Source organism: Pogoniulus pusillus, chromosome 7 (genome assembly GCF_015220805.1).
Source record: "Pogoniulus pusillus isolate bPogPus1 chromosome 7, bPogPus1.pri, whole genome shotgun sequence".
In the NCBI taxonomy this organism is placed as follows: Eukaryota; Metazoa; Chordata; class Aves; order Piciformes; family Lybiidae; genus Pogoniulus; species Pogoniulus pusillus.
Genome location: NC_087270.1, coordinates 10304388 through 10321290, shown reverse-complemented (window position 1 = coordinate 10321290; position 16903 = coordinate 10304388). Strand labels below are relative to the sequence as shown.

At 35.9% G+C, this 16903-nt stretch overlaps 1 protein-coding gene across 1 annotated transcript in view; it reads right to left on the bottom strand.

Annotated features, from left to right (window-relative positions):
- The window catches only part of CSMD1 (CUB and Sushi multiple domains 1), a 1024926-nt gene that overhangs the window by 175515 nt on the left and 832508 nt on the right, over nucleotides 1-16903 (bottom strand). The window contains exon 23 of the mRNA XM_064145849.1: nucleotides 10838-10994. Coding sequence (XP_064001919.1) covers nucleotides 10838-10994 — 157 coding nt within the window. The remainder of the gene's footprint in view (nucleotides 1-10837; nucleotides 10995-16903) is intronic.

Genomic DNA, 16903 nt, shown 5'->3' with positions numbered 1-16903 from the left:
GTTCTTCTTGAGACAGCATTCTCTGAATCTAGAAAGACTTCTCATCTGTCATTAGACCTATATACCAGGGGAAACTGCACCTTACAGGAACAAACTGCTTTTTAAAACAACTTATTTTTGGCACTCTGTGGGACTGCTTATGTCAATAGTCGAGTAAATATTCTCTGTCTATTTTGAACTCAAATATACTCCAGTATTTTGCAGGAGTAAAGAGTTAAACTGACTGCAGAGAACATAACCATTCACTGTCTTGGGTATCAGAATTCAACTTCCTATTTCACACACAATATAGGAAAAAACATAATGTGCAAATAGAAATACCTATCTGGAATTTGAAACGATAAAATCTACGTTTAGTGTCTTAAATCCTTTGGTATTTGCTGTATCATTTAGTTTATTCAGATATTTGTAACAAAATACCTTGGAAAATTAATTGGTTTTAGTTTCTTCTAATTCAGGAAAAGTCCAGCAATAGTCCCAGTTTTTAGGGTTCTTTTTACAATATTATGCCTAGACAAAAACATTAGGCACAAACATTCAGCATGCCAAAATAAAGCTTTCTATTCCTGGCTAGGATAAGCAAACTAATAGCTGGCTTTCATAACAATGCTTTAAACTGCCACTGTGAATCACCTAGCAAACATGTAAGAATGGCAGTCTATAATTTCTGGCCACATATTTTCTACACTTTTCAACCAGCACGCCTATGTCAGTAGGCCAGTTAGAAAATAGGTGCTGCTAATGATGGACAAATAAAGCAACATCTTGCCCTGTGTGTTTGCAAGCAAGCTGCCTTTCCAGCTCTTCTTATTCCATTTCTCTCCCCCTTTCCATCATACTCAAAAATTGAAACTTTCTGTTCCCTTTTTCCCTGATGCTCTTGTACATCTGGTGTAACTTGCCATAAAAGCATCACACCCTTGTGAAATTTCATTGTTGAAATGTTGCAGCAGACATCCAGTGTTATAGACACCATGAACTTTCACAGAAGGGAAACACAATTGAGAGCTCCTTACAGTCACAGTGTTTGGGTTTACCTGATGTGCTAGTTTGAAGCCAGCAGAAATATTTTGGTGTAAAGAATTACATTATAGGCTGTGAAAAGAAAACAATGGTGATGGCTACTTCACTCATAGGCTTGCTGAAATGCATAAAAACAAGAACATGAACATAGACAACAGAGTTGGTCTCTGGCTTCATGCACTTCTCTCTCTAACCTGCTGTCTGTGTAACTAATCCATCTGCTTCATAACCCACCTGGCCAATTCTCCAAACTCATCCTGAACCTAAGGTAAAGTCTAGGGTAAGGGAGAGGGGTGGAAAGGAGGGGGAAGAGAGGTTGGGAACCCCTCCTGGGGACTCTGGTTTCTGGGAGGGCTGCTGTGTTTCTGTATTTTTAACTTGTATATTACTGTATATAGCTGTATAGATTGCAAATACCTGTCTGTATATTGTGCTGAGCTGTACATATAAAGCTTCACTAATTTCTGTCTTGGCGAGTCTAGACTGGGTGATTTCTGAATTGTAGGTGGGCAGGTAATGACCAAAACATCACACCTGACATTGAACTGAGCCAGCAGTCAGTGAAAATCTACCAATATGCTTACTGCTGAGAAAGATTATTGTACTAGCAAACTGCTGCTGATTATCTTATTCTTCAATTTCACTATAGTATTATCAGAACAATCAACTGATAAAAGTCACTTAAAACCAAAGCAGTCAGAATACATTTTGATGATTGCCTGTTACCTCTTGACATTTATGTAATATTATTGGTTCTATCATATTTAATATAAATGATCAGGAATGATGAAATACCAGTTGTCAAGCTAAAAATTGACTAGTCTGTAATGTATGTAGACTATTAATTATGACTTCTTTCAAATTAGTTTAATTATTATGAGTACTGTGGTTCCATCTACATTAGTAAGTAGAAGGAAATCTGCTCAGTTTGGATCATCTCAAATATGTCTTCAGTAGGAAGTAGGAAAGTATTATTTATGTGCCTCTAAGATAGACTCTCAGAGATTCTAAGTAGCCAAGGTGTGCTTTTAAAAGAGGCTGATAAAGTTGTGAGATATCTGCAAATGTTCTTTTCATGTGTTTTGAAATGAAAAATACAATTTACTTAACACTTTTCCCCCCCCTTATAGCTGCTTCATTTTCTATGCAGTGTAAAGCCATATAGTGTGTGTGTATTATGGCAATTAAAACTTTACCCACGCAGGTAGAAGAGAACATTTGTAAAACAAAGGAAACAATTCAACTGACAGTAAAATAAACGGAACAGCACAGCCCTTAATACTGTGGTCCCATGTGCAAACTGGCCCAGTGGCTTTTGTCTGGTTAACTTTATTGACTTTATGTTGGATAAACTAATTAATCGTCAATGCCACTTTGACTTTATGCCAAACCATGTATGATACTGGCATAAAGACACAAAAGATCATAAACTTCCTTCTGAATGTTCCAGCTAATTGTACAGGAATTGGATCAAGAGTTCCTTATAGATTCAGATCTGTGTTCAGATTCAGATCAAGTGTTCCTTATAGGTTCAGATCTGCACTGCAGGCGGTTCTGATACTGCACAGATGAAATTTTAATGATCATGGAATCCTGACCTTGGATATGACCCCAGAACACTATAAGCAGTAAGTAAAGCAATACTGTGGCCACAGAGCTAAACAATGTAAAGCAAAACAAAAATGAAACATGAAGAAAACCCAAAGTCCACAAACAAACAAAAAAAACAAGAACAACAACAACAAAAAAAAAACCAAACTGGAGGCAATTTCTTCTTGGTAATACAAAAAAGCATGGAATTCTGTGGAGATTCTGTGGAGTCTAACAGTTTGCAGAACGAACTCTAAACAGAGAGCCCACTCCAGAAAACTGTAAAAATACCTTTAAAAGAAAACCAGCTGGCCATTTGCAAAACTTTGGATGTCTACTCTAAAGAAGAACAGGCCCTGAAAACTTGATATAGGTGAGGGAAAACACTATCAATCATCTGAGTACCATTGATGAGTAAACTTATAAACCTTCTTATTCATGTTGCTGTTGATTACAGATGGGGAAATACTATTAAAATAGCAACAGTGCTAATGTACAGAAAAACTTCACAAGAGAAGCCAGGAGGGATTAATTATTATGAATGTTTAGAAGATTTTCCCTCTCATACATTAAGCACTGAAAGAATTAAAAGCACATTCCATGGCACTTCAAATAGTGTTTAATATACTCTAATAATTATGTTATGTACTGTACTAGACCATTAAGTATAGACTGTGTGGGATCTGCTCAGTGAAAAAGGAATGATGTCCTTACACTTTTACTTGCCAAGGGAGACAGAGATCATAAGTTATGCAGAATGCATCTTCAGCTTCTGAAAGTGATGAGGTACAATATTTTCTGATTACTCAGGAAGAAAAAAAGAAACTCATACAGAAATCCTATTTCAGTCCATATATTGAAATATTAACAAATATGTTAATACTTCACATGCAAGCTAACTTGAAAAGATTGAAAACACTAAGAACTTTTTTAGTCTTATAGAATTTTCAAGTAATTAAAGCTCATTAAACAGAATCTAGGTGTTTTATGCAGAATAATTTCTGAACTACCAAAAATAATTAAAAGTATGACTGTTCAGGGCCTATAATGGGTTTCTCAATGCATGTAAGTGTCAACAAAGTCATTCTGTAGTTGTAGCATCTTAGACATCCACAAGAGTTCATTTAATTAATACTACTCAAAATGAGAGTTCCTGGCAAATAAAAATGAGTCCTTTCTGTCTCAGAACTATTTCTGTCCTGTTAAAGCTTAAAGTAGTCTAGAAAAGGAATTTTTCATTATTATGTGCTGCAAAACATGCTAATTACGAAATCCCTACCCCATTTAAATGATAGAAAAGCCTACAGAAAGGAAATGGTTTGGTTTATATGGCTACAGTGAGGTATCAGAAATCAGAAAAGCCCAGAATGAGAAATTATCATGGGCTGCATGCATGAGGATAAAACCAGGCCTTGACCTCTTCATCTTGGATAAAGTTTTGTGAGGAAGGTTTAAATATTTTACGTCTTAGTGATTGACTATTTTACATGCTACCATAGGCAAGCTGAAAGAGATCAAAGGAGGCACACTTTTGAAACAGACATATTTCTACATGCTTGCCAAGTAGAAGGTGTTAAAATTGTAAACTTCTCTTAAAAAATCATTCCAGACTTTTTTTCCCCATGAAAAAATAAAGTTTATGGGAAAGAATTTAAGTATTATTTAAATGGTTATACAATGGACTGTAAATTTTGCTACTTCAAAAAAGGTCATTTCAACAGTTCTGAGAAAGTGAAAAAAAAACCCACAATCATAAGAAATCTATGAATAAAACTTTGATCTCAAGGTCATGCCCAAATGACTTGAAATATCTAAAATAATAAACAAGTCAACCTTGTAAGGGAATTTACTTTCATGTAACAGCATGCAACAAAATATTATCTTTACATTTGCCATAGTCTACATGACTGGATAGGGTTGGGTGCTAGGTTAGACTGGATGATCTTGGAGGTCTCTTCCAACCTGCTTGATTCTATGATTTGTATTGCTTAAATTTTATAGTTACACTGTTGCAGTTTATATATATAATTTCATAACTTGAGCAGTAAATTAACAGTAAGTCAGCTAAAAGATCTTACATTGGAATTTGTAGCAAGGAGCTTGCAAGAAAGTTCATTTTCTAAGTGCAGATCGTCTACCTTACTTAAATAATTGCTGAGCAAGAAGACAATTAGTTGAGTGATAATGTCAATGGTTGCCGTTTTCTCATGGGCATTGTCTCTAGCTCCTCTTTCCCAAAACAGAGAGGATTGAGACAATAATCCTAAAATGGAAATAATCATTTTTTCACACAACATGAGGTCTAAGTAGGCAAGGAGAAAAGAACGCTAAGATATTGACAGTTCTGCTTAAGTGTCCTAAGATATCAGAGACATTCTTCTACTAAACAGAAGAAACAAAATATAGGAAAAAAAACCCTGATGGTTTGAAATGTATTGAATATATTGGAAGCAGAAGGCATTTTCACTTCGGGAGAGTAGAGAGGAAAGACACTATAACGTGATCATGTCATTAAGTAGGACATCATAATTTTTGTAATCAAATTTTGTGTAATCAAACTGAACTACATTTTCTAACAATCCTTATTTTGGACATTTATTACATTTTCAATTCTCAATTTTGGAACTTGATTTTCTTTTAGTATAGATTTTTCTATGCATACAATAAAGCTTACATGAATTTGGGGTTAGACACATATATTGCTCTTAAAATGGTCTGTGAATATATATGTGTGTAGGTTAAGACATTCTTATTTAATGATTTTTGCCCTTTATTTATTCTCTTTTAATTGTGTGTTACATTTAGATTGCAGCGTATGAACACTTCTCTGCAAGAGATCTCATACATCAATTAGTTACTGAAAGAAAACTGCTAGAGCTTCTTTTCATTATTGGATTGTTCTGCTTAACTAACACTACATAGCCTGAGGCAAAGGTACTATAGTTGTGAATTTGAGACTGTGTGCTAAGATAATTGACTGAATCTGCAGCTTCAGAACATTGTTTTCACTGACATACTTGTCACATTTTCAATTACTGCAGAATAGGAAACAAACTAAATTAAATACCAGTTCAGACTGTGCTTAAGTCAGTGTCTAGGTTCAAGTCATTTGTACAGATTTAGATCATGCTAAATCGGACTCACGAGTCTGTGTGTTAACTTACACTACCTCTTGAAAGATGCAGAGGTAGAGAAAGTTTGTAACAGAGAACTTAAAATTAGAGCAGTCTTTGGCAATAAGAGAACAATGTGAATGCCAAACCAATGCATCATGGCTGAGAAATGTATTTCAAAACTTTTAACCTACAGCAGCAAATCAGGAGCTGGTGCATAAAAGGCCTTCAAAAGTTAGAATCTAGCTATAGATGATGCACAAATCTCTGCATGGTTTTCAGACTTGATAAACTCTCTAACTAACTGCATGTTTTTAAGCACACAGGAAGGGTACTGCTGAGTGGCTTGTTGCAGCCAGGCAGGTTCCCACAGATAATACCTGTCAGTATTGTCGAGACGGACCCTTCCACTGTCTCATTACAATGGATTCCAAGGTAAAGGCAGATAAGTGAGGCTTTCTTCTGTTCTATTCTGCACAAATCTGAGGAACCGTGAAATTGCCACAAAGAGCTAGATAAGCTGCTCTTAAAAAAAAAAAAAAGCAGTTATCTGGATAAAGGAGATAGAGAGCAGCTTGAGGTGTATCAGACAGGCAAATGCCAGAGCAAGGAACTTCAAGAAAGCTCTCAGGTCTGAGTCCAAAAAGCAGTTATACACAGTAGTAAAAGTTCATGACACATCACAACCTCAGGAAACTTTCTGAGTAGATGGGTGATGGTATCACGACATTTGTCTTCAGATATCATTAAAAGAAATTAGCTTTGTGAGTCTTTTATTCTCACTATTTCTTCCTTCTTTGTTGCAGCCCTTCAAAAACATATTAATACTGTTTTAAATGTTTTACAAGCACTTATGATAGATTAGAGTAAGTTCAGTTCTCCATGTGAGTGGAAAAAAAGCCAAGTCTGAAACTTTTCTTGTGTCAGGACTGTGGTAGAGGAGGTGTTGGATGCTGCAGGGATACTCTCTAGTTATTATTCAGAGGCTGCAATGAATTGCTCCTTAAAGATGCAGCCTCTTATTTTACCAGATAGCTCTGTTTTGCTTTTTACTGCCTGTCACTTTGTGTCATTAATAAGATTGCATCCAGAGGAGTGAAGAGGAAAGGTAGCTCTGTGAGAATTCCTATGGCTACATCTTCTCTTCCCCACACAAAATAGATTATTTTAATAATTTCTTCCTGAGGTGTCTCAGGAAGAAAAGTTCTAATTGGACATATAAATGAAAGGAAAGAAAGGAAGAACTGTCTTTGATAGTGCAATTCTCTACTGTCTCAAAACAATACGTGTAGCAGGGCAGGACTGATAGCTCTTAATGAGTCTATCGCCTCAAACAAGGTGTGATGGACCTGTCCTGTATAGACAGGGTGAGGGCTTTAACAGCTCTGGAGGACTGCTGCTGGTTAAAATGGTAATTCCTGCGTGAATTCCCACTTTAAAACCACCCCAACTATTCCATGGGAAGGCCAACAGCAGACATTGATCTGGAGTGCGCACCTCACTTGTGCACACCTGTCTTGGTGATCACTTTCCTCTGTGATTGGTATATAAAAAACATTTAAGATAAAAAAAAAAATCTATTAAAAGCTGAGATCACTCTCAGATAAAAATAAATAAGCCCCGTCAAGATTACATTGCCATTTGCTCAGAACTGATAGATGAATGCTAACAATCACTCCTCCTCATGTCAGTGTAGAGGTGCTACCAGTGAAAACAGACACTTTCTCGTATTCACACTGTGTTACTTGCTAAGCTATTTCTACCCTGGTTTTAAAGAAATTACTTTCTATGAACTTGTTTTACAGGAAAATAAGCATGTTTTCTTCTTTGTTCCTCCTGGGTTTTTCTCCTCTGATAGACTCAGAATCCAGCTACTGCTTATCTTATAGTTTCATGGCCTCTCATTAGTACACACTTACCCCATAAACACCAAGCTAAAGTAACAAGAGAATTCTTCTAAAATTTTTTACTTCTAGTTTTTTTACTTGTAATTTTTTCCTTCTTTTTTTCCTGGTAATTTTTTTACTTCTAATTTTTTTTACTTCTTTTTTTTTTACTTCCAATTTTTTTACTTCCAATTTTTTTTTACTTCCAATTTTTTCCCTTCTTTTTTCCTTCTTTTTTTTTACTTCTTTTTTTAACTTCTTTTTACTTCTAATTTTTTTCTTCTGATTTTTTTTATGTCTAATTTTTTTTTCTTCTAATTTGTTACTTCTAAATTCTAAGTGCTTGCTAAAGGAAGCACTTTCCTTTTAAAAAAAGAAATCACTGTAATTTTAGTCTTCAGTCAAAATATTTTTAAGTCGTTCAAAACAAAAAAAAGGAGTAATGATTTTTTTCTTAATCCTTACCAGTAACAAAATCTCTTTACCACTGAGCTGAATCAATTTTCTTGCAACTATATTGAAGTTATAGAACAAAGAATAAAACTAGTATAATTTCTAGTTACCATTCATTATAGTTCTTATCCTTAAACAATTCCTGTCTAGCAGATTTCAGTAGAACCTGAATTCTTTCTAGATTTTCTCTTAATATCTGCCTATTTCCTGATTTCTATAATTCATACAAGCTACTTAGATTCTGAGTTCACAGAATTCTGTTTTATTGTATCAGTAATGAGATTCTGACAGTGGAAACATCCACATTTCCACTCTCATGGATCATTAACTTTTTCTTCTCTTGTATTTGTAGCTTTGACATAATCCACAAAATTCACAATGCTAAAAAAGATGGAAAGGTAGTTGTAAAGAACTGAAACAGTCACCTTTTTCTTTTAAATAAGATATTGCAACCATCCTAAACTTCAAGTTTCAAAGCCACACTAATATTAATTTCAATACTACAAAGGACTACAAGAGCAGTTGGTGTATCCCTTGTAGGCAGTAAGAACTCAGCAACCAAATAAGGAATAGGCAGAATGATTTACTGTCAGTTCTTCTAGCTGTTTCTAACAGTTTTGTGATACTTGTTATTCAATTTCATTCACTTCAACATATTTTCATTTCATTTAAATGAGTGAGAGCTCATTTAAACAGAGTTTTAACTCTAGTGTTTGAGTGATTTTAAAGTATCTGGCATTATATTCAGTCAGAAAAGCGAACATTTGAACTGCAGAATAATCTTTCACAGAAGCTAATTCCAGCTGTAAACAGCAGCTTGATTAATCCAAACGGATAATTATAATTTTGTGCTTGATGTATTTGCCAAATGGATGCATTTGTTTAGTAACTGCATCAGAATTGCACCACAAAGACCAATTCTATCAAATAATGAGTATAAATTTCTACTGTCTTTAAAATACTGTTGAGATTGAATGCTTTCAGCAAAAGAAAGGGAATCAGCACTGCAGGCAATTTTCTAACTATTCCAAAAGAATGCATCTTCTACTTGTATCAGCTTATAAATGGTGAAAAGTCTCACAGTGAAATGTTTGGAAATAACATAGACTAAGTTTTCTTGTTACAGTTGATGGAAATCACCTGGCCAGATGGTCACCATTTCAAACAATCCATGTTGTAAAGTAAGGAATTAGATTGTATTTAAGAATGGGAATTGTCTTGTTAAGAGCAGACAGAAGTCATTGCAGATAAGCTTTTCAACTGCTGCAAACTGGTCACATGATAAGATTTGGGGGCAAAAGAAATGTTATGAAGACACAGCAAAGTGAGTTTTGCCTCTGTATACAGAATTGTTAAGATTACTGTTAGAAGACTGCGTCAAATTCCACCTCCATACTTCAGAAAATATGAAAACACTTGGAAGAACAGAACACACAGAAATTCAAAACTAATCAAAGAGCCAGGAAAAATAACACAAACCTTTAAGATATGAATTATCCTGTGTTAACTTACATAGAAAAAATCTGGTATGGGAGAGAATTGTGAACTGAAGTGTAAAAAAATCAAGACATTTAATGGAGAAATTAAGCAAAATTCCACCTTCAAAGAAATCTTTTCTAAGTAGTAGGTGGAACTGATCACTGCAGAAGAGGTTGAAAGGAGCTAATTCAAGTCCCTTGAAATCAGAAGCTTTAAAAAAAGATGATTTTTGAAACAAATGTTCTGTTTCCTTTTCCAAGGGACAAAAGATTACAGTGTCTATGGGAAAATGAGAATAGATTGCCCAGTTGTTCTTTCTGCATTCTGAAATATAAAATTGAAGAATATGTTACCTTGATTTAAAAAACAACAAACCACTTTGATAGATTTAACCTATGCAGAGAAACTTCCCTTTCTCTATGGTTCTGTAAGAAGAAAAAAACCCCAAAAAGTTAAAGGTAGCATGGTAAGATTTTAGATTTACCAGGCTCAGCAAATTGTTCCTGCTTATTCCACAGCTAGATCCAGTATAAAGGGAAATCAGCAGATGCACTAGAAAGAGTTATGATTTCATTTCTGTGTCACAGAATGATGTGATGCTCTGCAGGAGCCAACAAGAGCTCACAGAAGCTAAGGTAAAAGGCAGCAAATTGAAGGGAAGGGTACTTGGAGCTTCCTTGAAACTTGGACAAAATATCTGCTTATTTACTTTGGAAACAAACTGGTAGTCAGTGAAGTTATCCCTCTCAGATTACATGCTATTTTGACAACTAATGTAATGAGTTACATCCAAGATGTAAGTGCAATCTTCATCAGAACATGTTTGCTCAAGTTTCCTTCCAGTATACTAGCCTTTCATCCTGATGAGTAGTCACTGTGTGCATCAAGTGTGCACACACACTGTACTCTCTTTATTCTCATCTGTATTCTTAATTATAAGACTGCAGAGATGAAATATTGCATCTTTAAAATCTAGCATTGCACAAGTGTTCTTCTACAGTGTAATGGCAATATACTCAACACACATAGATCACAATTCACTCTTTTTGAAGCCCAACCCCTAAGTCTTCAAAATAATAATACTTTCTATATTAAGTGGGTTACAACTTTGCTTTTAGTCACATTCTGAAGTTACTAATGCCTATCCAGCCACACAAGCAATTAAAACTCAGCCTGCTGACCACAGTACGTTCTAGGAAATTACCTTCACCATATCCTAAGAAATCAATATATCTGAAAAATGCACACTTCCATGCTAAACAGTCAATCAGACCATATTTGTGAGCTACTTACTTGTGTAAGTGAGCTGAAATCCTTGGTCACTATCAGATCCATTGGTATTAAACTCTATCCACAAATGGTTAGAGGTGCTATTAAGGATAACTCCCATCATGTCATTTTTGGTGAAGGATCCCAGAGAGCGTGAAGAACTGTCTTTTCCATCATACACCTTGTAGGAACAAAATAATAGTATGAAACTGGACATCAGATTTAAATACTTGAAAAACTTTAGTTTGCACAGTAATTCCGAAGTTAGCTATATACTGTCCACAGTTGATCCAAAAAAAGCTGTTATTTCCTCAGTTTTCTGGAGCACATACTATTCGGTTATGCAACGTTTGTAAGTATAAAATACTCTGTCCCCATTAAGGTTTTTTGTTGTCTCTTTTTCTGTTTCAGTTTTGTGAGCTCATCTTGAATGGAATTATTTTTTATACATGACATATTTTGAGGTTTCATAAACTGAGATTATGTTTAATGATTACTCATGAAGGCTATTAGAAGTCATCACTGAAGTAAGGCCATAAGAAAGAAAACTCATTCTGTACTGTTGTGTCTGGAGATATTAACAACAGAGCTGAGCTATTAAAGTCAGTTATCACCTTTTATTTCAGACTCCAAAACTGCACCATTTTCTATTTTACTGTAGGTTTTAACAAAGGCAGATAGGACTTAAAAGTGATAAGTGAGTTAATTTCCAAACTAATTGCAGAAATAGTCTTATTTACCATTTTACTTTACTGAGAACGTCCAATGCAGGGCAAAATCAACAATATTAATCTCTGTGATGTTTTACAATTCTATTATGACTAAGAATGTCCTTTTTGTTGTTCTGTATTGGTGAATAAGTTTGCATTGGCTAGGAGGTGAAAAATCAGTTTTAACTTATTGCAGAATCTTGAAGGCCATAAAGTATCATAATAGTTGTCTTTAGTGTTGGTTGGCTTTCTTGCTTTGGTAGGGGTTTTGTTCATTTTTGGTTTTGTCTCAAGATGAATTTTAGAAAGCTAATTGCTTAAACTAATCACCTGTGCTTTCTCATGGAAAAACAGGCAAATATGTATTGTGTTTCATACTTCCAAAACATACCACAGAGCACGTGAATGCTCATACAAAACAAGTAACAATCTGAACAGCTGAACAAGAATGATCTTTCTAGTATGAAATAGATAATTTACCTTGATACCATAGAGCATGTGAACACTCATACAAAACAAGTAACAATCTAAACAGCTGAACAAGAATGATCTTTCTAGTATGAAATAGATAATTTACCTTGATACCATAGAGCATGTGAATGCTCATAAAAAACAAGTAACAATCTAAACAGTTGAACAAGAATGATCTTTCTAGTATGAAATAGATAATTTACCTTGATACCATAGAGCATGTGAATGCTTATACAAAACAAGTAACAATCTAAACAGTTGAACAAGAATGATCTTTCTAGTATGAAACAGATAATTTACCTTGATATCATATGCCCTAGAGTAATTCTAGACAACTAGTTCAAAAGCTACAATTACTGTATATGTCTGAAGCTTAAACTCTCCTTTCTCAGACCTTGTGCTAAAGTGAGGATTTATATTGATTCCAGTCTGAAGGAGACAGGGACCTATTTAACCATCTAAATATCTCTATTTTAGTCACAGATAGTTTTCTATTTGAATATCCAATTAGAAATACTGAAGAAATTTAGAAGTGTATCTTTTGAAAGGACAGGCCACTGCAACTACATTTCTGGGTGATGACCAACAATTAAAAGCAGTGCTATTTTTGCAGTGGAGAGAACACTAGCACACCAACAATACAGGTGAATGTCTTGAAAGCACCCCATTCATCTCAATTGCTGACATTACTGAAATAAAATAATTAAACCAGCATGTATAAAGATTGTTTTAAAGAGAAAATAATAAACCTATTTCAATAAACATATGCAGATATAAATTTCCCTAAAAAAGAGCTGTTGAAGAACAATACATTATGCTAGCCACTGACAGAACAAGACATTCTGACCCCATCACTATGGCAAAGACTGTCTTCTATCAGTGCACACAGATGAGCTATTGGAAGACACAACTGCATCTAAGGTTCATGAGAGCAGTAACACATATTTACTATCTACCTCTCAGCAGAAATGTGACTTAAAGGTGCGGTAAGAGTGTCTGACAAAAACACCTCCAAGCTTGTACCATTATTCCAGGCCAGAACTGCAGATTGCTTTCACAAACTGATTACACTTTACTTATGAGAGCTGGAAACCTCTTGCATAACATAAATATGCATTCATTCACTACAAGATTTTTCAATAACGTCTGATCACACATGTTAAGCAAAAAGCACAGATATATTTTGCTTGATTTAAAGATATTATTTTGAATGGAACTATCTAATTTTAACTGTCATTGAGTTTAAAAAATGCTATTTTGGTTAATTTTTTCATTCATCTCTTAAAAAAGTAACAGCTAATTTCTGTGATTGTCTCTTAAACTATGCTCCTATAGTGTTTGACTTCACTGACTTACAGATATTCTTCCTACCTGAGAAGGAGTAAGCTAAATAATAGTGTCTCACAAGGTGAATCCTGACACAAATGAAAATATAGGTTTATGAAATAAAACAGAGATAAGAGGGATCAGATAAAAGCAGCAGTAAAAAAACCTGCATCACAGTTTTTAACTGATGGCACTTGCCCAGATGCTATTAACATTACAGACATTAATAGGTTACATGTCTACTCTAGTGACGGAAAATATATAAGCATTGAATTTCCATTGTCTATACTGATCTCTTACTGAAGCCATGCTCGGGAAAGAAAAAGCATTTTCCACTAACAATTCTTAGCCTCAGTTTGGTTAGCCAGTTCTGGGCCCCTCAATTCAAGAGTGATGTTGAGGTGCTGGAACATGTCCAGAGAAGGTCAACAAGGCTTGTGAGGGGCCTGGAACACAAACCCTATGAGGAGAGGCTGAGGGAGCTGGGGGTGTTTAACTAGATAAGAGGAGGCTCAGAGAGGACGCCATTGCTGTCTACAACTACCTGAAGGGAGGTTGGAGCCAGGTGGGGGTTGGTTTCTTCTCCCAGGCAACCAGCAAGATAACAAGGGGACACAGTCTCAAGTTGTGCTGGGGGAAGTATACGCTGGATGTTAGAAGGAAGTTCTTGCCAGAGAGAGTGATTGGCATTGGAATGGGCTGCCCAGGGAGGTGGTGGAGGCACCATCCCTGGAGGTGTTCAAGAAAAGACTGGATGAGGCACTTGGTGCCATGGTCTGGTTGACTGGATAAGGCTGAGTGATATGTTGGGCTGGATGATCTTGGAAGTCTCTTCCAACCTGGTTGATTCTATGAACTAGTGTGAGCCAAGGACCATTCCCAATAGGCACCTGGTGTACCACCACTGGGTTCTGGTATATATGACTGTCTCCAGCACCAGAGAATGCATTTAACAGATACTAGTCTAGGCACTGTAACTTGTGACTCGTATATAATGTGTATGTTTATCTCATTGAGAATAACACATTTGAAATATAATACAGATGCTACAATTCCTGTTTTTTTCTACTGTGAAGAAATAAGGAAGTTCTATTTGGCCAAACAGGTGAAAGACATGAAATCATGTTTTGGTTTCACTCTTACCTCTAATACATTTACAATGATTGCATTATAAAGATTTCATCATAAGTAGATGTTTTAAAGAATAAGGAAATTTCAATTGGCAGTTAAAGCAAGGAGGTCAGAAAGATGAAGTGTTAGTGACAAAGGATAAGCTGTCAAACAAACAGCTATTCCAGATAGTTGGTTTTGCCATATGTTTCAAAATGTTGATTCTAATTCTATTTATTTAAATCAGTTCAGATTTCTTTCCCCTTAATTTAAGTTCAAGCTTTGCCACAGCTACTGAAAGCTTTGTCCACAATTCACAGTAATTAACCTGCACATATTCTCCTCCAAAGCATTAAGTTTGACTCTTCCTCATGCACACAGTATTACTGATGTGAGAAACACGCTTGTAAATTATTTGTAATACCCCATGCACCACAGCCTTCAATATCCAGCCTCAATATTCCCACTTATGCCAACAGTAAATCTAGTTGAATATAAATAGCTGAAGGTGGCTTATATTTTCAAACAAGCAAACAGTGTCTGAGTAGGAGTCCAGCTATCACAGCAAGATTGTTTACAGGGCCAGTACATTCTTAGTGCATATTTAATACACATCTACTAACACCCCTACAAATCTTTCCTGAAAAGCCATTAGCCCAGGGGTTGCATAGGTCAGGGACTGTTTTTGAGAAACAGTTTGTTTTGTAAGATTAGAGAGCATAACATTACTGATGTAGTCAACCTGAGGAAGCTATCACCAGGGACAGAGGGAAATAACTGCATTGTTTGGAGCACAGGGATAAATACAGCTAAAGCACTCAGGAATGCCCTGTTTCAACCTAAACATTTGTGAGAAAGTAAAAGGGAAGTGTTTCCTGTACTGCTGGGATTAAAATAAGCAGGCAAGAGAAGAGGACAGTGTTACATCTATTCACGAGTTTAAATGATCTAGTAACGGTGCTAATGTATCTGTGGCTGCTGTGGGAATGTAAAACTGGGCACTCAGATGAAGGAAGGAAATGCTGGGTAGATTCTCTTAAACTCCAGATACTCATTCTGACAGTAAAAAGATATTACTTGCAACTAAACACTGCAATTTCTCTTAATTGTAGAGATCTTTATGGCATAAAATCATCCCAGAGAAAAATGCTTTTAAAATGCTTGTTTTGACGATTTAACAGATAATTCCTGTATAGCTTCCTGACATTGATATGTATCCCCCTATATATACTCCCAAATCTGCTCATCAAACTCTCATGGAATACTTGCCCCCAAAAGTGACACTATATAGTTCGTAAGACATTTGTGGTGGGATCAATTTGGCATTATCAGGACTGTTTCTCACGCTTTTTCCTCACTCTTCTTTCTCCCACACTACAGTGCAGCACTGTTTGTTCGTTCTTAAATGTTTCCCCGGAGGCATGACCACCTTGGCTGTGGGGCTCAGCTGTGCTCTGCCGTGGGTTGGCTGGAGACAGCTGTGCCTAGCACCGAGCAGCCCCAGCCTCTCCTCACAAGACACAGCCCCTATAGTCCCCAAGTAACAAAACCTGAGCACCTGCACCCAATGCAACTTTATATAAGCACACAGTTTCTTTAAAATCAAAGTTATTCAGGTAAAAAATGTTCCTGTATTTCAGCTCAAGCCTTATAAATATTCCTGTGCTTTATCATCATAGTATCATAGTATCATCAGGGTTGGAAGAGACCTCACAGATCATCGAGTCCAACCCTGTATCCCTTGCAAACTGCCTGCAAGGTAGTCTTGGTGCTCTCTTCTGTGCAAACACAAGACACAAGAACTCTGGTGTTTCTAACATATTTTGTTCCTATTTAGGATATATAGAGGAGGGAAAACAAACTTCAGAAACCCACAGCGCTTCCATCATTCCACAGGCATACAGAGAAAATTGACAATTAGTCCTAAACATGATCTTGCACTGAAATATGAGAGTTTGCAGAGACCTGAAGGTGGTTAAAAACAAATGAGGGAACAGTGTTTTGCCACTGTATACAGTACCACATGACAATATCTATTTCCTGAGTCATCTGTAGAGATCTGCTCTGTGCATCTGCAGAATGGCAGAGTGGAGCTGTGAAAAGTGCAGACAGACAATAATTAAGAAGTATCTGTCTTACAAGAGACTGGACAGGAGAAGACTGAGACAGGGATATGCCTGAGAATTACAAAATCATGAAGGTATTAGAGAATAGGAATGATGGACTGCTCATTAAATCCCATAAATGAGTACTTAATGCAACTTGGCATTTTATTAATCAGCCAATGATGCTAATTCCAAAGAAATTAAACACATTACTTTTCTATTTATTTTTCCTCCATATAGTGAGCTTCCAAGACTTGCTGTCACCAAAGAGGTATTTAGCAGTATTAAATAAAGACAAGAATTTTGTAGCAGATGGAAGAGATAGCGAAGCATGGTTGAACGTAATGCAGCAGCTGTGGATACTGAGG